At 46.1% G+C, this 21,595-nt stretch overlaps 1 protein-coding gene across 1 annotated transcript in view; it reads left to right on the top strand.

Moving 5' to 3' along the window:
- The window catches only part of Ebf2 (EBF transcription factor 2), a 184,015-nt gene that overhangs the window by 138,042 nt on the left and 24,378 nt on the right, over positions 1-21,595 (top strand). The window contains exons 8-10 of the mRNA XM_070016691.1: positions 7,271-7,388; positions 8,885-9,015; positions 10,158-10,284. Of these exons, the coding sequence (XP_069872792.1) occupies positions 7,271-7,388; positions 8,885-9,015; positions 10,158-10,284 (376 nt within the window). The remainder of the gene's footprint in view (positions 1-7,270; positions 7,389-8,884; positions 9,016-10,157; positions 10,285-21,595) is intronic.

Genomic DNA, 21,595 nt, shown 5'->3' with positions numbered 1-21,595 from the left:
ATGCACATAATAAAATCGAGGTGACTTAGGGGCTCTCTGGTCAATGGTTGTGTCCATTACCTGGTCATAAAGCAAAGCAGAGTCCAAGTGAAGAAAGGATCGTTATCTACCTGGAGTCTGGGGAAAGCTCTGAGGTTCTGCGGGTCTTTTCCTCGGTTTGGGAAAACTCTCCACAGCTTCCCCCATGCGTTCCCCTGGTGGCATTGCCTTCTGCGTTCCCGCCCCCAGCTTTCGGTGTCCCCAGTGGTATAAGAATCGGGATGTTAGAACTTTTGACTGAAGAAAATGTGTTTTGGCTTCTTTGTGGGAGCGACATGTGAACAGGTAGTTGCCTAAATTACCTTTAGGAAAGGGCACATCAGACTTCAGTTAGATGCAAGCAAATACTCAAATATCTGAGGGGACTTAAATTTTGGCGCTCACCCTTCACCTGATCCCACTCCAGCACCATCAGATGTAGGACATTCTGGAGCACAGAGTTTCTTAGTTCTGCAATGGTGCTACATGCATTCCTTGGCTGCTTCTGATTTTGGGTACAGGACAGGTGATTCACAGGGTCTTCAGGGGAAAGCTTGGTGGAGGAGAATGACAGAGCCCAACATTGAACCGCGTCTCACACACTCTGCGGCTCCCCCAGGGCTCCCCAAACGTCTGCTGGTGAAATCCCACCCCCTGGCCTACACGTTAGATGGGAAATGCAAGGTATTCCACGGAAGGAAGCTGAGGTGGGATGGGGAGGCCAGTGTGTCAGCCCTTGAGACGAAGGAGTCACTTCTACGGCAGAAACATGTCTCCCCAGTGCCGGAAAGCTGGTTTTAAAAAAAAATGGCACATTACTTCTGTACATAGTCAAAGGGATCTGAAAAAGCAAGCTCTACCATAAATCACACTCAGCAAACTGTGCCGGTTGAAACCTCTTGGCGATGAGACTCTACTTCTACCTGATGGGATTTCTTCTCATAGGTGCCTGCATCGTCATCTCAAGACGTTTCAAGTTGCAGACCCCAATGTGGTCCATCTCTCAGGCCCTATCTCCACTCTTACTTTCTTAATGAAGATTTTGACTTCTGTTTTCAATTCGAGTTGGTTCTCCTCGCCTTTGGTCCCTTAGAGAGTTGAATGGCCGTCACTGTATAGTAATAGTTGCTCAGAGATCGTGTCTCTAGTTTGCCCTGCTTCGGTTTATCAACTGCGTGCTAGTTTGCTGGAGGCAGTGACAGTGTCTTCTGTAAGCCCACATGGCATGTAGCTTAGTGCCCGGGAGGCTCAAAAGATGCTTGATGAATGGCTCGAACATATCCCTGTCTGGTTACCTGAGCAAGTGTCTTCTCAGGACTCGTCATTAATGCCACAGTCCCCATGCCTTGGTGTCCACCATCCCAGAATGCTCTGGGTCTGTCTCTATGGTGACCAACTTTGTGTATTCCTATTTGGAACTTGATACTTCACTGAACAGAAAATTTAGCCTTAGGGAGTGTGAAACAACATCTTTCCCTAAGAATTCTGGGATTTTTTTTTAAGAGACAAAACCTATGCTGTGGGGTAGGTGTTTAAAGCTAATTGTGGAGACTCTGGAGTCCAGTAACAAAGAAGAATCTGGGCTTTAAATCTGGTTTGGAAATTCAATGTGTGCCAAAAATGAATGTATAGGGTGAAACAAATTGCAGTAGCCGATATGTTTGTTGTTAACCAGTGCTGAATTAATGAGGGCTTATAGAAAATAGTTTTTTTTAGATTTTCCTCATCAGTTATGACAATTATCCAGGGCACAGAAATATCTCATAGTGTGGATTCTCAACCAGGGTGCTTAACATAGCCAGAAGTCTGTCTTGATTTTCTCTGTTGCTTTAATGGTCTCCTGGTCTCTTTCCTTCTTCCACAGGTGGAAAATAAAATCCCACATACACTTATACTTTGGGAAAGCTGAAATAACATATATAGCAACTGAACAGTTATAAAGGAAAAGCACATCATGAATTTAATTCCATTTCCAGATGTAAAATGTCATAAAGAATTTTTTTCCATACTTGGCAAAATAACAGGAATTTTTGAGCCCATTTTATTTAGCGGGGTGTACGCATGTTCATAAGTATGGTATCAGAGAGCCTTTGACATTGAGTGTGTTGTAAATGCTACGCGTTACGGCTTTCCTGAGACCCCACATTGAGCTACGAGAGGTATGACCCTCCTCCGAAAGGCGAGAGCCCTGTGTCTGTCTAGTGGTAGGATTTGGTGTGATTTCAGAGCAAGAACTCTGAGCCAGTGGGGCAGTTCCTAACCAGCCTGATTGTTCTCTACTGACTAAAGACAGTGGCGTGCCATGTGTTTCAAAAGAAGAGGTCATGTGGCCGTTCGACCCAGCGTTCATTGACTTCTCTTGTTACCTTCCTGGTGTGAGACGGAGAAACACCTGGAGATGAGTGGAGAAAGGGAGACTGGGAGGAGGGCCGACGTTGGCTCCTCCCCCGGCTGACGAACTCAACTCAACTATGCAGTTAGGACTCCGAGAAGGGTAAATAAAACCAACCACCAAAGTGGTGGCATTCCAAAGCACCAAGGGCATCTCAGAGTGAGGTGTAGAAATAGCCGAGCACAGGCCCACGTCGGTTTCATCAGAATCCTCAGGCCATGGGCTCTCACGGGCACCCACGATCCCGCTCTCCTATCAGAAAGTTAGCTGTGCAGGCCGAGGACGGGACCTGGGGCTGACTCCCACCGTGGCCTTTTATGGGCAGGAAAGAGCTCTTTACAACTCAGCTCCTGCTTTGTATAAATTATTAGAGGGGGAGACGTGAGAAAATGTTGGGGTAATGAAAAGAAAAATAGAAATTGAGAAAGCCAATCACTTTTCCTGTGCACTTTCGGCAGTCTGAAACCCACTTGTAGATTCTGAAAACTTTCTCGGGCTTTCCTGGACGGGGTGAAGGGGGTACCAGGATTGTATTTGTGTTTCTTTGTTGGCCTCCACTGCCTTATAGTTAGTCCGCTGAGCTCAAAATGAAACCCAGAATCGTCATTCTCCACTTGGTCTCAGCTTCTTGAGCTGCCTTCACGAAAACTTCAAGACCATAATCAAAACAAAATAAGGGATGGCTACACACACACACACACACACACACACACACACACACACACACACACACACACGCAAAGACCACTTTTACTTAAAAAAAAAAAAAAAGCAAGCAATTCAATTGATCCTGACTTCTTTCCCGAGAACCTTGACTCCAAGGTTCATGATGAATGGACTGCTTCTTACTTTTGTGCAGAATTGAATGTGTGTGGGGCGGATAGCAATCGTCTGTAATGACTTAGTATTCAGATCTGCAGGTTTGCTGTCAGGACTTTGAGCTGAGGTACAGATACATCAACTATGAGAAATAAATGAAAGTTGTCACTGGTGTCACTAGCAAAAACCCGGGGTCCATCCCTCACAAATTATGGACATCTGTATTCCTAATTTGTATTCTTCAGGGTTGTGCCAGCTGAATGGCACCGCCAGGAAGGCTTGATAGCATTGGGGGGGAAAAATGAGGAATCACGTGTAGGTGACAGGAGACATCGAGGAGGCACAGGAGTGCTTTGGTACAGAATCCGCTCCCGTGCATTTGATAGCACACGCATGAGTTTTAGCTTTGGGCACCTTCAACTGGCACCTTCTACCCACACCAAGCTTGCTGCTTTTAAAGCAGACCAGTTTATGATTTAGGAGAACAAGTGGAATTGATGACGGCTTGGCCAGAAGCGCATTGGTAAAGATGCATACAAATAGTTAACGAGGTAATAGTAAGAAATGTTGACCTTGATTTGTTTAGCTAAGATGTAAAGATTTTTGAAGGTCAAAGGTGTCCTTGTGTAGTGTTTTGGAGTCTAACTGTGCCTGACCCTCTAACGTGAAGCCTCTGGGGCCTGCAGTTTTGAAGAGTGAAGCAAAGCAGGGGGAAAGCGAGAAGGGGGAGAGAACAGGAAATGGAGTGAGGTGTTTCAGGAAGTTGTCAGGGGTTGACTGATTGATTCCAGATGGAAAAGGTCAGTCTCCATGACCCAGGAAATACTCACTAGGGGAAAGAAGTTGGCTTGGGGAAGGGGAAGCCTGGGAGGGAGATGATGTTGGAATGCACGTCCCACTTCCTTCAGTCTTAAAACATTTAGAAATTTTAACTTCTCCGAATAGAATAATATCGGGGTTGTCATCATTCATCAAGAGACAGTGAAGGAAGTTAAATTCAAAGCTTTGACTGAATCAGAAGTATCTTCACCTGCCTAATGGAGTTCGTTCTTCCAGAAGTAGAGGGAGTGTGTAGGAAAGTCAGCATCTGAATACACATCTGCACCAGAGGCACAACAGCCAATGCGCCTGAAATGCTGTGATGGTGTCTGCGCGTTAAATCCATTGTATTTTGCAAATCAAGTTTAATTGGCATGCTCTTTGTGGAATATAAAAAACTGAAACTTGCCTCATCTGTCTCTCCTCTGTCTTTCTGTCTCTTTCTTTCAATCTCTCCCCCCCCCTCCTATATATATATCTTTACACACATTTGGACATAATTTAAAATCTTGTAATAAATTTTGCAGACACTGAAATAATTCAGGTTAATTCCCTTGCTGTCATGAGAGGCCGGCACTAGCCAGCAAGAGATTAAAATTTATTTCCATTGTTAATAGAAAATAATGAAGTGCATCTGAACCGGCAGGGTATGTCATTTGGGAAATGTTCACTTTGGAAGTCAGTCTCACTCCACCCAAACGGACAATGATGAAATCCGCTGGCTCGGCGAAAGCCCCTTTTTCTGTGGCAGGAATGTTCCAGGAGCACAGGGATGGCAGGCTGGAGGCACGCTCATGTCTTCTCTGAGAGAATGCGCCCCAGTTCACGCTGTCCTCTCATGCGGCTGCAGGTCCCTTCTCCGGGCTCATGTCAGAAGCACCTTTCCTGGTGGTCATTTGGGACTTTTGGCTTGTTTCCCACAGGTGACAGCCTTTTTTTTTGGGGGGGGGGTGGAATCCATGTGCACTCATAGTTATTAAGAGTGGCCCAACACCAAAACTATTGTTTTCAGGGGTACACAGCCTCACGGGCAATGGCTTTACCTCCCCGGTCACTGGCCCCTATGCTTATGCGGTCCAGTCTGTTGCTTTGGCTGCGACATGATCTTGCATTTTGCCATGATCACTCTGATCAGGACTTGTGCCAAGAGTGATGGATAGCTCTGTTTTATGGTTGCCACCACATGATAGAACTCTTGAGAAGGACTTTGCTCAGATGCTAACCTGTTAACACAGTCACAATTGAAAACAGACCCAGAGCTAGAGAGGCTGCATCCCTGAATTGTGAGCAATTATATGGGTGATAATTTTCTGAATGACAACTGAGGTTTCTTTAAGTTTATTCCTTGAGCCCCCCAGGGCCTGTCCTAATGCTTGCCATGTAGTAGGAGCTCAGTGAATATCTGTTGAGTTGAGTGATTGAAACCTTCTTGTGTCCGTGTGGAATTTCATGTACGCCGCGTCTGCCTGTGGAGTGAGGCAGTGTGGAATGATTTGTGGGCTTTGAGAATCTTAGAGATTCACTCAAACCGACTGCATTACAAACTACAAACATTATAAAAATAAGAAAAGATGCCATCTCAAACTCTCTTTAGGGCAAAACATCAATAGAAGTCTGAGAAGAGTGTTCCTTTGTGTGTTTGGGGTGGTGGTGGTTAGGAGTGACTGGGAAAAGGCCTAAGACAATTTTCTGGAAACAGAAATTATTTCATATCATTAAAGCAATGTGAATGTACTGCTAAGTCTCATGCACTTCAGTACCTATAATTTTTAACTAAAAAAAAAAAAAACAACTACCAAAACCCTCCCCACCTCCAAACCTGTGGAAACCATCATCACATAGATGAAATGAGAATGGTAAGATTTTGACAAGTCTTGAAGCTGGACAATGGGACCTAGGGAGTCATTACACTATTGAGTTTGTTTTGCTCATCTTAACTTATTCATAATAACAAGGTTTAAAATGCCACTGAGTTCTTTCCTATTAAGAGGTAAGGCAGGGTCAAGTGCCTCCCCCCTCCTCCCTCATTTAATGAGGAAGAAAGGGGTGGCACAACAATTACAAGTAGAATATCAACAAATTACATTTGGGGGCAGAGGCAGGATGAGTCATTTGGAAACACTGCTTCTCATTAGGTACCTATTCAATGCCCTTCCTCCAGTGCGCTATACATATTCATGAGCGTGAATATAACAAGCTCCTTCCTTTAAAAAAAAATCCCATGCTTAACTGAGGAGAGCTGAGACATAGTTTGTTGTCCTGATGGCCCAGCTCCCTAGGTAAAGCCCACGGGTGGTAGGCAGACCCAGGTGGGCTCCCAGAACTTAGATCATGGGAGAAGCTTGCAGGTAGCATCAGCGTGTTCCTGGCCGGTCAGATGGGGCAGGGGTGAGGCCCACAGACTATAAACGATTCTAATTTGGAAGGTATTGGGTGCGTGTTTCGTTATCTCATGCAGGCCTGAGAGCTAGGTTGTTTTATTTATGTTGTACAGATAAGCAGAACTGAGATTGAAAAACATTCAGTCATTTGTCATAGATTCATTGTGGGAAGTTGCGGCTTGGGATTTGGATGGGTTCTGAATCCAAATTCTTGTCCTTGTACGACGCCACACCCTTGCCTCCCTTCCTTTCCTCCAGTGAGAGACCAGGTCCTCCTCTTCCCCACAGTGAATCCTGGGAACTTCAGCTTCTCGCCAACAGTCAGAGCATCTTTGCTTACTGCTCCTGAGTGGGAAGGGAGGCTGTGGACAACCATCCACTGGCATTCTGATGCCTAGCATGGTTTGGGGCCACTTCTGAAGTGTGGGAACCATTTCCCAGGGTGGAGAAGTGGTCTTCCAGCTGACCATTCCATCCATCCTGGATTCCACACTGCACACAGTCAGTGTGACTAAAGTTCAAAGCCCTGCCGGGAATAACAGCCCAAACCTTTGAGAGAGCAAGGTTTCTGGACCTCACGGGCACAAGGCCAATTTTCCAATCTCACGACACAGAGATTAAACACAAATACATGACAACACACGGGCTGTGGACTGCCTCTCATTCTCCGACCCCTCCTCCCCTGCTATAAAGCTTTTCCATACTTACAGGAGGGGGTAAAAGTCTGTTGAGCTATTAAGAACATAACTCATTCCCAAGTTCTGTCCTGTCTCCTCTTTCTGGTGAGAGGGAATTCTGGGACGTTTGGGACTTGGTACTTCCCATTGTCCTTTCCATGCAGGTGGTGTTGTCGACCACGGTGAATGTGGATGGGCACGTGCTGGCTGTCTCGGACAACATGTTCGTCCACAACAATTCCAAGCACGGGCGGAGAGCGAGGAGGCTCGACCCGTCTGAAGGTAGGAGTGTAGCAGATCAATGGAAGCTTTCTACAAGTTTCCTTGTTTGAATTTCACATTGCTGTCTCAGCATCACCTGGAGGAGGTGCCCCAGAGCGTGTGGGTTTCTGTAAACACTGAGGCCTGGACCATCACAAACCCCGCTCAGCCCCCAGCCAGCGCTCCATTTCCTGTGCCTCTGACTCCCATCCAGCGCTGTGTTTTTCTTTTTGCATTTCAGGCAAGTGCAGGCCTATGACATCTTAGTTAAACAGGGACATTACCGTGCCAGACATGTATGAATGAGTGTCAGATGTGTCCTTAAACAGATTGTGGGCAAAACAAAACAATGTGCAGAATGAAACTGACACTAATTGATTTTTGTTTGCTTGGACAAGAAGAAATCACGGGCAGCTCTGGGTAGTTTTCCAAGTGCATTAAAGTAATTAGAAATACCGGTAACTGTTAAACTTCAAGTTGTCCAAAAAAATTAACATGTATCGATGAACATTACTGACAAACCTAAGAGAGTTTGCCTTCATTCGCTCCCCTTCCTCCTCCACTCACCAATGTAAGAAAGCCTTATAATACAGAATGAATGGCCAAGTTAGGCTACTATTCTTAGTGTGATGTTTTCCTATATCCTGCCTACCAGCCTATACCCCAACTCAGCCCTTAAAACGTATCTTGTATCACTTTAAATAGGAATTAATGAACTGAAAGAAAATGATTGAATCAGTAAAGAATTTGGAGTGGTGTTAATTCTCCCACAGTGGGTACTGAAAGGAGAGAAGCAAACCCCAGGGTTGAGAGCTAGGAGCCCTTCGAGTTCCTTTTGACTGATTGAATGTGATTGACTGGCTGTTCAAAGGGGGCTCGTGTTTTTGGAGTCCTGCCAAAGTTCTCTTCCACCTTTGACCTTGTCAACTTTGGAAATGGAGTGATGGATTGACTTTAGTTATGGCCTGAAAACCATATTGGGTTCCTATTGGGATGTAAAGTCAGGAGGCCTGGAAGGCAGGCAGGAAGGGAGGAAAACCATTCCTATAAAGCTACAAGAATGATTAGAAATTGCCTCTTGATAAAACTGGAAGAAAAGACAAAGCCCAAAACAAAAAGAACTTCAGCAATGATAGCTTTTGCTCTCTCCCTTTCTTCCCAGCATGTTAATGGGCCTTGTAAGTCTTCTGGCGTCACGGGGCAGAGGAGGTGGGGAGAGCAAAAGGATTTACACTTTTCTAGTGTGATCCACTTATAAAAATATGGGTAAAAACAACAGAGCTTTAAAAACACCCTTTGCACAATTAGCTAAGTGTTTCACTTTTTCGTACATAATGGTCAACTCATTAGGCTTAATGACCTGGTATAAAAAATCAACATCCAATTAGGGAAGGATGGCAAGTCAACACCACTCAACTTGAACTTCTTCAGATGACCAAAAGCTAAGCTCATTCCTCAAAATCTAAACTTCAGGCACCTAAGGACAGAGATGACTTTCCTTTTTCCTGCCCTCCTAGCTACCCCCTGCATCAAAGCCATCAGCCCGAGTGAGGGCTGGACCACGGGCGGCGCTATGGTCATCATCATTGGCGACAACTTCTTCGATGGTCTCCAAGTGGTGTTTGGCACCATGCTCGTGTGGAGCGAGGTAGGTGAAAGGCTACTTAATTCCCAAAGGAGCCGCATGAGCAGCCTAGTACTGGGCACCTACTATGAGCAGAGCAAAAAAGAAAGCAAGATATGAAGATCATGAGTCCGGCAGGGACAGATTCCTTAAAAACACACATGCCTACCAGGCGTGGTGGCTCACACTTGTAATCCTAGCTGCCTGGGAGAGGTAGCAATCAGGAGAATCATGGTTCAAGGCTAGCCTGGGGAAAGTGGGTGAGAAACCCTCATAGCAATTAATAAAGAGCAGAGACATACACATAGATGGAGAATCACAATCCAGGCTGCCCCAGGCCTAAAGATGAGACCAAGACGCAAAAATAACCAAAGCAAAAAGGTCTGAAGGTGTGGTTCAGGTGTGGTTGAGTGCCTGCCAAGAAAGCCCATGGCCTTGAGTTCAAACCCCGGAACCAATTAAAAAAGACAGATGTACACTGGAACATTATGTGCATTCTTTTTTTACATGTCTTTTTTTTTTTTTAAACTAGGGCTGAGAACCGAACCCAGGGCCTTGGGCGCGCGAGGCGGGCGCCCTTCCGCTGGGCTAAACCCCCAGCCCCTGTGCATTCTTTTTTTAAAAAAGCAAGGAAGAAAAGAAAAAAAAGGGCCTAGATACTGGATTATAGGAGAATGGTAAAAAAAAAAAAAAAAAAAAAAAAAAACAAAAGCAAAAAACACTCCCCAATAGAATGTGATGCCACCATTGAAAATTTTGATTCAGAAAAATTCTGATGAGAGGAGAGATATGCCTATGTGTGTACTAGAATGCAAACAAGTTCACAAATCAGGACAGCTCCTGCCCAGGGGAAAGCTCATTCTGTGACACACAGCCCTGGAATGTACTGGAAGAGGATCAAATGACATTGACTATCTCTGAGTTGTGCAACATTACTTCCCTCTAGATATTTGTGTCATTCTTTCAGTTTTCTACATCAGATATGTTCTACTCTTCTGATGATGATAATAATAATAACAACAACAACAAGAAACATTACAGAAAGATAGGTCTTAGTGCTGCGTTGGGCTTGGAAATTGCTGCATGAATGAATGCATGCAGCCAGAAGTGGCGTCCTTGCTGGTGGTTGCTCTAATGCTATTCCGTCCCTCTGTGTCCCTCCTCAGCTGATAACCCCCCATGCCATCCGTGTGCAGACCCCTCCCCGGCACATCCCTGGCGTTGTGGAAGTGACATTATCTTACAAATCCAAACAGTTCTGCAAAGGAGCGCCGGGAAGATTCATTTACACAGGTGAGTGACCAGGTGATTCTCCAGTCTTTGCTCTCCTTCCCTTCCCAGCCTCTTTACGCTCTAGCCAACTTTTCTACACCTTTCTGTTGCTGTGGGAAATGTGGGGCAAAGGCTAGACACTGGATGAGGAAGTGTAGACTGGATTCTAGATGTGTGTGGATAAGCAGCTCCTGCACACTGGAGAAGATGCCCCTGACAGCTCACTTGCCGAACACCCCTTACAAATTTGACTTGGGCTTCACTGCAAGCAGTCAGATAACAGCTCTTGACCTTGTGGGTGGTACGTTTTTCTTGACAATGACTTGAGAACACTTCTCAACTGTGTGGCAGAGTGATGTTTTTGGAAACATCTTGAAAGTAAAAATCACATAGCAGTGCAATTGCTCCTGAATTTCTGCTTTGCATGATGGTTAAGTTTTGAGTTTATCAGATACCTCTTCTTTCTAGGTGGGAGGTACCAATGATGTCTAAGCCATAGCTTCTTCCTTGTTTGGAAGCTCATTAACTTTTGGAGAAGTTAGTAAGATGGAGACTTTGTAATGTAAGGCAGAGCGTATCCAGTGGAGAGACTATGCGTCTCAAGCAGAGTCAGAGGTAGCTGGAGTTGTGGGATGGAGTTGATGGAAACTGAAGGCCGCATTTGAGGGAGGGGGAGGGCTGGGATGGGCAACGAGGATGAGAACTGTTGTGACTGTGGAACACCATGGGCGCTGGCCGCAGGGAGAGGAGGACGTGCACAGGCAAGATGGTGCCTGGTGTCACCGTTGGGGCCGGGTGCATTGCAGGGCTTCGCCCAGGTCTCATTGTGTGAGGTGGAAAGAGGAGGGCATGAGACTACACAACAGCCCAAGAGGGCAGCCAGATTCATAGAGGCCATTGTGAATGGCCGCTCTTGAGGGGAAGGGGACGTGGGGAGAATGGGTGGTCATTCAGTGACCCAGATCACAAGTGCTCACCGCAGTGTAGACATTACTGCTTTGCACACGCAGAAGTGGTCAGGAGGCCAGTGTTCTGTCACTGCATTTCGTTCTAATTGTGTTTTCCGAGGAAGGGAGGGCTTGTGAAGGGGCGTTCACATTTGACTTGGCAAGAAGTCTGAGGACCGCTGGGGCTCCTTGCCTAGGCCAGCGGGCCACAGCGTTGCGTTTGGAGAAAGAGTGCGGTTGACAGGAAGGCGGGTGGCACTGGAGGTAGAGTACTGGACCTTGAAAAAGGAAATAAGGGATGTAGACAAGAGAACCCCAGATACCAGGAACTATATTGGGCAGATTCCAAACGCAGCATGTGATAAATTCTTTCATCCTTCTTTTGTGTTTCCAGCTAGGTGACAAACTGGAGGGGTGGGAAGGATCATGCTTAGGTGTGCTCATTTAAAACTTTGCCTTGGAATTTGTCCTCCTGAGATAAGCGCATCTCAAGTATTAGTAGTAGTATTAGTATTATTACTATTGATAGACATTCCAAGGTGGCCACAGGGTCACGGTTCTAAGCCCCCAGAGGCCCAGTTCAGCCCTCATTCAAGATGGTCTTTCTTCTGTGACCTCCACGGGGCTGTCTCCCAGCCAGGGAAGGGAGCCAGGCCTAGTCCTCAGTATAACGCTCATGCACTAGGGGGCGACACCGATGACAAAGCACTTCAGGCAGCGAGGCATGAGGTAAGGAGAGCAGGGGGCCTAGGCAGGGGGGCAGGGAGGCCTCTCTGAAGGAGGGGACCTTGGGCAATGGGGTGGGTCGCAGGAAGGGACAAGCCACAGTGGTCTGCCCTCCCTCGCGGGTCCATGTACATGGCTTCCCTTCCCCTGTCCCCGTCCCAGGGCGCCGCTCGCTGGTGTGGGGGCAGTACCACACGGTTCATGACTGTGTGAACAGTGATGTCCTGGCCCAGGCAGGCCAAGAAGTAGAAAGGAGTCCTGGTGGCGCAGGAAGCATGAGGCCAGTGAAGCATGCTGGGAGGTAGGGCAGGAAGGTGGCTGTGGCGAGAGGTTCTGAGGGGAAGGCTTTGAGGGTGTTGAGCCTGGAAGAATGAAGATAGGAGGTAAAGCTACAGGACCGGACATGAGCGTGGAGGTGGAGGAGGGGGGGGGGGAGGAGGAGGAGCTACAGGATGAAGAGGACTACCGGGGTGTCCGTGACTCAGGATGACAGGGGAGGCTGAGGAGGACTGGCGGGGGGAGAGGAAGCCGCGAGTTTGGATGATCCCTGAGCTAGGTGAGTGGCTTTCTCTCCTGGACACCTCGCACATCTGCAGTATTGCTTGTGTCTTCAAGGTGCCGATCACCGTCGCAGGACTGGGGGAGATAGGCAGGTATAATCACAAGTATGTTGGAACCCATCTTCAACTCTGTGCAGTTAGGAAGGACCCAAGTTTTCAGAGGGACTGTAGTCATTTGGAACTGGGTGGGGGTGGTGTGTGTGTGTGTGTGTGTGTGTGTGTGTGTGTGTGTGTGTGTGTGTGTGTCCACTGAGAGCAGAGATTCTCATCTTCTCATCCGTAGCTATACTTCAAACTACCAACAACATCTAGGCTGGACTTCAGGCAGATAGCTGTGAAATGGCTGAGTCTCTGAATCCGTATTCCTGAACACACATGTGCTCGAAATTATGCACAAAGAACAGAACCAATAAAATCAGTGTTATTCAGCATTCGACAGTCAGGGAAGAAGAGACAGCTGCTTTTGAAGTGTTATAATTATGTTAAGTCTCCTAAGAGGTAAAAGCAAAAAGGGTTATGGGGATACTGAGTAGGGAGTGACTAAGTAGGAGAAATCAAGGAAGGCTTCTTAGAGGAGGTTACAGCATAATAACATTTGAATTTTCCGTACCGCATTCTCATGACACATGCATGTTCTGAGCATGCACCTTATACTCAGTGTTGTGCCCTATGCAGGGAAGCTGTAGACACATCAGGCAGGGATGGACTGAGCATGCGCATTGCGCTCAGTGCCGTGTGCTTCGCAGGGAAGCTGCAGACACATCAGGCCAGGGCGCGGCCGGCGCGAGCCGATGTTGGCGTTGGACGATGTACGGGTGAGCTGCTCACCCCAGGGGTCAGAGTGCTGGACTTGCTTCCTGAAAGCCCTTCCCTGGGTTGTAAATGGACTACCCGCTTCCCAGTGCCCACAGGACAAGTAAGGAAGGACAAGTAAGGAAGCATGGAAGTTTAAAAGAAAAGAGTGGATTTCAGCATCGATGTCCGTGCAGATGCTGTAAGACCAGGCCCCACTCTCACAAGCCGGCAGCGCCAGCCGAGCACAGGTCTGAGAGCCCTGGCAACACGATCAGGTGGAGGGAGCCACCCCTTACTATTTGGAAAGCATAGGTTATGAGTATCATCTTTATTACTACCATTCATCTTTTATTGCTAGACACTGACTTGAATAAGGGGTGGCAGACATGAGGGGGGCTGAAAGGGAGTTGCTCCGGATAATGGGGTATTCTTTTTTCTTGTTTTCTTGCTATGTAGCCCAAATTGGTCCTCAAAGTCACTGTTCACCTGCCTCAGCCTCTCAAATGGTGGGATAAAACTGAATCTTCTTGAAGTGGATAATGGGAGGACTCTTAGAACAGTCTACAGAGGGGAAACAGCACATGCAAAGGCCCTGAGATGGAACAATAAATGCTTTCACTTGATAGTCACTCTGAATAAGGCAAGAAAGGATGCACTGGTTGGTCCAAGCTGCAAGTTCAGACCAGGTTGTCCAGACTCCACCTAGAATCTTTTTCTCAGTTCCTCTTGAAGTGCCATGCATTGGTGTTGTCACAATCAGATTCGTCTCTTAAATAGAGCGGTTCTGGCTGCAGTGCAGAGAATAGCTTAGAAGGCTGGGCAGATGCAGCTGGGTCAGATGGAGGCCAGGGTGGTGGCTCAGCAAAGAAATGCTGGCAGTGTGGACTGGGGTGCTGGTGGAGGGGACAGGCAGAAGCAGGTGAATTTAGGAGGCAGCACAGATGGGCCTTGATGATTAATTGGATGGGGTGAGGGTTGAGAAGAGAGGGAGAGGGATGGCACTCGGGTTACAGGCTGGAGAAATTGTGTGGGTATAGTTTAGAGAGTGAATTTTTTTAAAAGGTATGAAGTGTTGAAGAAGTTCAAAGGAAGGACAAAATGCTTCCAGCCGGTGGAGAGGGAGGAAGATTTTAATATTGAAAAGATGCCGATTAATGAATCCATTTAACACGATGCCAATCCAAATACCAAACAAAATGTTTGTGGGGAGAACGTGACAGAGTTCACCTGGGAAGGTGCTAAAAATCTAACTCCTGATTTTGAAAAGTGAGAGGGCCTTGTCCTTCTAGGCTCGAAAACCTACTTTGAGTTTCCGTAATTAAAAGAATATGGGGGCTCTACAGGGACACAGAGAAATGCGACACGGCAGAAAATAAAATCTGGAACTAAACACTGGGGTAAACACTGGAGGTCCAGCCCAAGGCCAGGAGCTTTCTTAGCTCAGAGTGGAAAAAGCAGGGTGTTTGACAATGGTTTGGCCAGCCAGTTCAAAAGTTGTTGGAAGAGAAAAGGTCATTTCTGATTTCACATCCTTCACTGAATTTTGTTCAAATGGAATATTATGCGTTAAAAAACACAAACACTTCAAAAGATCTACACATAATTCTTAACTGAGCCTTAGGAGAGAACAGTGACAAAAGACGGAGTTACGTAAGAGGAAAGCTTCTGCATGCCGAAAGGCTACCCTGAGTCAGAAGGAAAGGAACAAACTAGACAGGCGTTGGTGGCTCACACCTGTAATTCTGCTTATGTAGGAGGCTGAGACCTGAGGATCATGGTCCAAAACCAGTTTGGGTAATTAACCACTGAAGAGCCAGGAGTAGAGATGTATTCAAGTGATTGGGCACTAGCCTTGAGGGGAAAACAAATTAGCTAAGCAAGTACACACGGCTCTGAGTTCAAGCCCAAGCCCCAGTACACACACACACACACACACACACACACACACACACACACACACACACACACACACACACACACACACACACACACACACACACACACACACACACACACACACACACACACACACACACACACACACACACACACACACACACACACACACACACCCCGGTGTGTTCTATGCCCAACAATTCTACTTTGAAGAATGCTTGAATTTGCCCATGGCTGTTCACTGGAGTAGGATTTCTGGTGGTGGCACTATGTCCTATTGTCCAGTAGAGGGGTCATTAAATAAGTAATGAAGCATCTTTATGTTTTTTGAACATTAAAAATAACTGCCTATGATGAAAATGTCTGTGAAACACATGTGTAAGGGGGTTGGGAAGGTGGCTCAGTGGTAGAGTGCTTGCCTTGCATGCATGAGGTCCTGGGTTCGATTCCTCAGCAAATAAGCAGAAAAAGCCAGAAGTGGTGCAATGGCTCAAGTGGTAGAGCGCTAGCCTTGAACTAAAGAGCTGTGGGTCAGCATTCAGGCCTAGAGTTCAGGCCCCATGACCACTACCACCACCAACAAAAATTTAAAAAAAGACGTGTGTAAGTTTTTAAAATGCTTATAGCTAGGTGGTGAAGCATGCCTGTAATCTGAGCACATAGGGAGTCTAAGGCAGGAGGATGCAGGCTGGGCTACATAGCAAGTTCTTAGCCAGACCAGCAATGTATTAAAAGATAATCTCAAAGTATGTGTGCGTGTGCATGTGCGTGTGAGTATGTATGTGTTTATGTACATACATAATTTTGTGTGTGGATATATATACAGAAACAATGCAAAGTATTATCAGTGATACAAATATGACCTTATAACTATGATCTTATATATATGTAAGTATATGTGATCATCTGTCTATATATCTAGTGAATAATAATACAAAAAATATAAGTAAAGCATAGCAATCTCTATACCAAACTGTGATTATTTCTTGGTGTTGGTAATTTTTTATGTTGCGTGCTTGTTTGTATCTCCTATTACTCAAGTGAAATTAAATAAGTTTAGTTAAAAATTAGAAGCATAAAATACAATATGAAAATGAGTAATGCATGTTTAAAATACTGAAAACAACACTCACAAGTAAACTTGGTTCTTGGGGTAGAAAGCTCTCAGCAGGCTGGTAGGCAGGGCTGATCCACCAGAAGGCTACCCCTGCGACCTGGAAGGCGTTCTGTGTGTGAGGGGATTGCAGGTATTGCAGGATAGTTATTTCACAAGGAAACCCGATAGTCAAGTTCCATCTATGTGTGAGCTGTGGGCAGATGGCTGAGAACTAAGGGGTGGCTGAGAACCAGGGGTGATGAGCACAGTGCTTCAACTGCTGTTCCCACTGGTATTTGCAGAAGCAGACTACATATTTGAGGGTGGGTTTAAAGTTTTAGTGTAAGATACAACTTGTAAGAATAAAATAATAGCCAAGAGCAAGTGGCTCATGTCTACAGTCCTAGCTACTCAGGAGGCTGAGATCTAAGAATCATGGCTCAATGCCATCCCTGAGTAGAAAAGTCTATGAAACTCTTATCTCCCATTAACTACCAAAAAGCTAGAAGTTGAGCTATGACTCAAATGACAAGAGCTTTAGCCTTGAGCAGAAAAGCCAAGCTAGAGCATGAGGCCCTGAGTTCAAGCCCCAGTGTCAGCACAGATAGACAGACAGGCAGGCAGGCAGACAGACACACAGACACACAGACACACAGACAGACAGACACACAGAGGATGATGGTAATTCGGCAAGTCTCATCTGTCGTGTGTTGAGCAGGCAGGGCCAGATTCTCACAGGAAGTATCCAACACAGCCATCATCAGCTCTGCCCATCCTGACAGTTTTATTAGTATCTCAGCCTTCTAGGTGAGAATCCTGTTGCATAACAAATGAAGTCACTGAGCGAGGTGACTGTTCATTCCGAAGTTCTGTCTGCACCCCTGGCTTATGGCCAGTGCTGTCCAGCCTATTAGAAGAAGCGCCCCCCAGGCCAGCATTTGGCCCCAACTGCATTTTTCCTTGGCAAATGCTGATGGCCTGGTGTCTGGCTGTTACCCAGGAAGTGTCCAGGACTTAGCTGCAGCCAGTGAGCATGCTGGGGGTCTCAGAAGATGCCTTCCCCCTACACAGCAAATGGGGGAAATGTCTGAATATCTCAAAGTGATGTGTTAGAGCCTGCAGGTTGTTTTGAACTCCTTAGAGGGAATACCAGACAGACATCGTTGTTCCTCCTGAGTGAATTTGGCTCTGGAGGGCTGCTGGTGGGTAGCAGAGAAACAGCGATTGGGGCTCAGAGGCTGGGATGGTCATCCACATATTTGGGGGAACTCATGCAAGTATTCTTCGCCTCGTTTTTATAATCTAAAAAATGGAGCTATAGTTGCAGGGGAGATGGAGTGATCTTCGCACACAAAGGCAGCGATGCACGTAGATGTAAACGCAGAAGCGAAGGCTGCGGTGGGAAGGCTGTGCACAGCTGGGATAGTGCCAGTGGTCCCTGTGTCATCAGCGGTGGCCTCGTAACGTGTCATCCTTTCAGTAAAAATATAGATGCGTCTTGAAGGCCTGAAGATCCAGGTTAGAAATCAGGAGACAGAGTAGGCCAAGGCAGCCTGAGGACATGGGCTTTCCAGGTTGTGGGGAAGCAGGGAAGGAGGAGGAAGGGGCAGCAGATGGGGGTCAAAGGTAAATGAACACCAGAATGAAAAGAGACTGACAGCCCCACCTGGCCCAGGTGTACACAGATGCTTCAACAAGGTGCGCAGCTGAATTTAGAAGTCGACTGTGACAGCCTGGCTAATTGAGACGCACGGAGAAACAACGCGAAGTCTTAAACGTTTATAAGCGACATGCTTAGCTCTTACTTTAGGAAAAAGAAAATCAGAGAGTGTTTAAGTAGCCTGCTCGTTATTTGGGAGACAGTACTCATCAACAGCAAGAGCCGGCATTTAGAAGGAAACATGGCCGAGCTGGATTTTTCCACAAAGCCCCAAATCACATAGCAGGCAGTCTCTGCCCCAGCTCCACACGAGGCTGGAGGCCTTCTCTCTCTCTCTCTCCTCTCTCTCTCTGCATAAAGCTGCCCGAAACAGATGTGCAAACTAGATCTCAAATGTTAATTGCTCATCTACTTTGCATTTCTTATTTTCTCTTCCTAGCCTTATCTCCCCGCTCCCAGAAAAAAAAATCCCCATAGAAGAAATGAATCTGAGTTTTAGTTTAAAAAAAGACCCAATGCAGACATCAAAAGCAGGCCCGAGGCCTGTTGTTCCCTGTTCAAACTGGAAACAGGTTGGATCAACAGCTCTCCTGGTAGCCCGTACTTTTGGGGAAGTTGCCTGCCCCCCACCTCTTATGAAATGCAGAGACCTCTTTGCGCTGAGTGTGAGGAATGAGGCGCCCCCATTGGCTCCTGAGAGGGAAGCTGTTGCTCCACCAGAGACCTGTCAGCTCCTTAATGCACTGGAGCTCCAGGCTAGAATATTCTAAATGAACACTACAGAGCAGGCGCGGATTCATAACGACTCCGTGGTGGCATTTAGATTTACCCTTGAAATTTATCTTTAATTTTTACAGTTGTCTCCTTAACTGTGTATATTACTCCCTTCTTCAAACAATCTGTCTTGCGGCTGCAGTTTTTCTTGAAACCAAAGCGTAATTAAATATTAAATTAATATTTCATTTAAAATTAAATATCAAAGGCTTCCGTCTAATCTTTTGCTTGTGCACTGCTGATTCTCTCCTGGTGTTCTTGCTCTGTGTCCACAAAGGTGAGCGCTGATCCTGTGTTGTCCTGATTTCCTTCCTTCCTTCCTTCCTTCCTTCCTTCCTTCCTTCCTTCCTTCCTTCCTTCCTTCCTTCGTTCCTTCCTTCCTTCCTTCCTTCCTTCCTTCCTTCCTTTCTTTCTTTCTTTCTTTCTTTCTTTCTTTCTTTCTTTCTTTCTTTCTTTCTTTCTTTCTTTCTTTCCTTTCTTTTTTCCCTCCTTCCTTCATTCTTTCCTTCTTTCCTTCCTTCCTTCCTCCCTCTATTTTAAAATTTATTTTCCTCCTCCTCCTCCCCCTCCTCCCCCTCCTGTTCTTCCTCCTCCTCCTCCTCCTCCTCCTCCTCCTCTATCATCATCTTCTTCTTCTTCTTCTTCTTCTTCTTCTTCTTCTTCTTCTTCTTCTTCTTCTTCTTCTTCTTCTTCTTCCTCCTCCTCCTCCTCCTCCTCCTCCTCCTCCTCCTCCTCCTCCTCCTCCTCCTCCTCCTCCTCCTCCTCCTTTCTTCTTCTTCTTCTTCTTCTTCTTCTTCTTCTGGTACTAGGGCCTGAGCACTATTCCTTAACTATTTTGCTCAAGGCTGGTACTTTACCATTTGGGCCACAGCTTCATTGTTGGCTTTTTGCTCATTAATTGAACTTAAGAGTCTCATAGACTTTCTTGTCTAGGCTTTGAACCACAATCCTCATATTTCAGCCTTCTAGATAGCTAACTTTATAGGCATAAGCTACCAGCACTATGCTTTGGTGTAACTAATGGAAACAAATGGATGTGGGCAGAGAGTTCAATGTCACCAATGTAAAAATTAACTTAGTTCAACAGTCTGTGATTTTATCCCCACCCATAGTCTTAGAATTGTAAGATGCAAAAGGTCTTGGGGACCATGCACACCAACCATTTTCCTTTGAGGAGACATTAGCCAAAGCTCTGCATGGCTGAGCAATGGTAGGAGGATGACACTGTTGGTCATTCTTGATCTTGAAGTCAGATCCCATGATTCATTGAGTCTGAGCAGCAGATGCTGTGAAAACCCCTAACTCAGAGCTAATTTAATGCAAGTAGAGCTTCCTCGATCCCAAACTCTGAAACATGAAATGCTCCAAAAATTGAAAACCTCTTGAACATGAACAAGATGCCCCAAGTATGAAACCCACCCCCGACATGTACACCTGATGCCACGCAACAAATCCCAGTCAAAACAAAGGTGCATTTTAAAATTTTATATAAAATCACTTTCAGGCTATGTTGATCAGATTTTGATGAAACATAAATGAATGTGGGGTTTATAACTTAGGCATGTACAAAGGGTTTCAAAAATCCAAAAATAAAATTCAAAATCTGCACAGTTCTGACCCCAAGCATCTTGGATAAGGGGTGTTCAACACGTACAGCCTTTGGTTGATGGGTACTGGCCGAGTTAGGCAGTGGCTGCAGAGACTGAGGGCAGGAGAGAGGAAAACCCAACTCATAGCACAGGAAGGTTGAGTTCCTGGGAACCCACGGGCAGGACAGGAAGATGGACACTGGAAAGAAGTTGTCAAGGAACATGAGAGCTTATTCCTGTACCCTTAAAATGCCTTCAAAAGCTGGACTGCTTACCCGCTTCAGCAGAGCAACTCTGACTCACGGACACATGCTGTGTGTGTCTTCTCAACACGCATGTGCTCCTGTGTGCTTATCAATTCTTCTGATCGAGTACACACGTACAGAGATTCCAGCTTTCTCTGCCTTTGTTCTTGTGGCACAAAGAACAGGATCCCTTTTGGCTCTTTTATCTCTTCTTGAAAAAGTTGGAATTTAGAACTGGGACTGTGGGAAATCCTCTGATTCTGTGGGCTTCCTCCCCCCCCCCCTCAAGGTCTTTATTGGACCTTGGGCTCTGTGAACATGTGATCTGGGTAGAGACTCTATGCGCAGACACAGAGCTCAGCTCAGAATTCCTCATTCTGTGAACCCCTTGATAGCCATCCATAGATTCCACAGCCTTTCTGGGGCCCAAGTGAAGACTTCATGTTGAGTAAGACTGAAAGCCAGCACTGTGCTGTGATTGGCCAACATCCCCAGCATGACACACCCACTGGCCACTCAGATCTCCTCTCAAACTCCTGCAAAGAAATCCCAGCAGGCCTTAGATGTTGCCACGTTTGTGATCTGTACCCCTGTTGGTTGAGGGCACAGGTAGCCTCCTACAGCGTTAAAGCCCCGTTGCTGAGGGGTGTTCAGGGCTGCTGCAGGCAGCTCTTTTCTTTCCCATACTAGTCAGCATCCTTATGTTTTTGGGAAACAGAAATAGAAGCACAAGCTGGGAATGAGCATTATTTGGTCCCTCTACTGCCTCTCAAGGAAAGAAAAGAAAAAATCGTGGAGAATTTATATATTTTATCGATCCTTTGGGAAAATCAGTATTGGGCAACAGCCAGCTGTATTTTTTGTGGTTCTCAGTAGATATTTTTAGTTAATTTTTATTTGCTTAAAAAAAGAGAGAAAACTTCACACATGATTTGTATTTTCTACCTACTTGTTGGGTCCAAGATAGGTAAGTAACTTTGTATATTATAACCCACAATCAGAATGAGAAATGACACATGAGGTCTGGGTTCTCGAGAGAAATAT

Source organism: Dipodomys merriami, unplaced genomic scaffold (assembly GCF_024711535.1).
Source record: "Dipodomys merriami isolate MVZ:Mamm:240054 unplaced genomic scaffold, mDipMer1.0.p SCAF_12, whole genome shotgun sequence".
Classification (NCBI taxonomy): domain Eukaryota; kingdom Metazoa; phylum Chordata; class Mammalia; order Rodentia; family Heteromyidae; genus Dipodomys; species Dipodomys merriami.
This window is presented reverse-complemented; position numbering and strand designations above follow the sequence as displayed.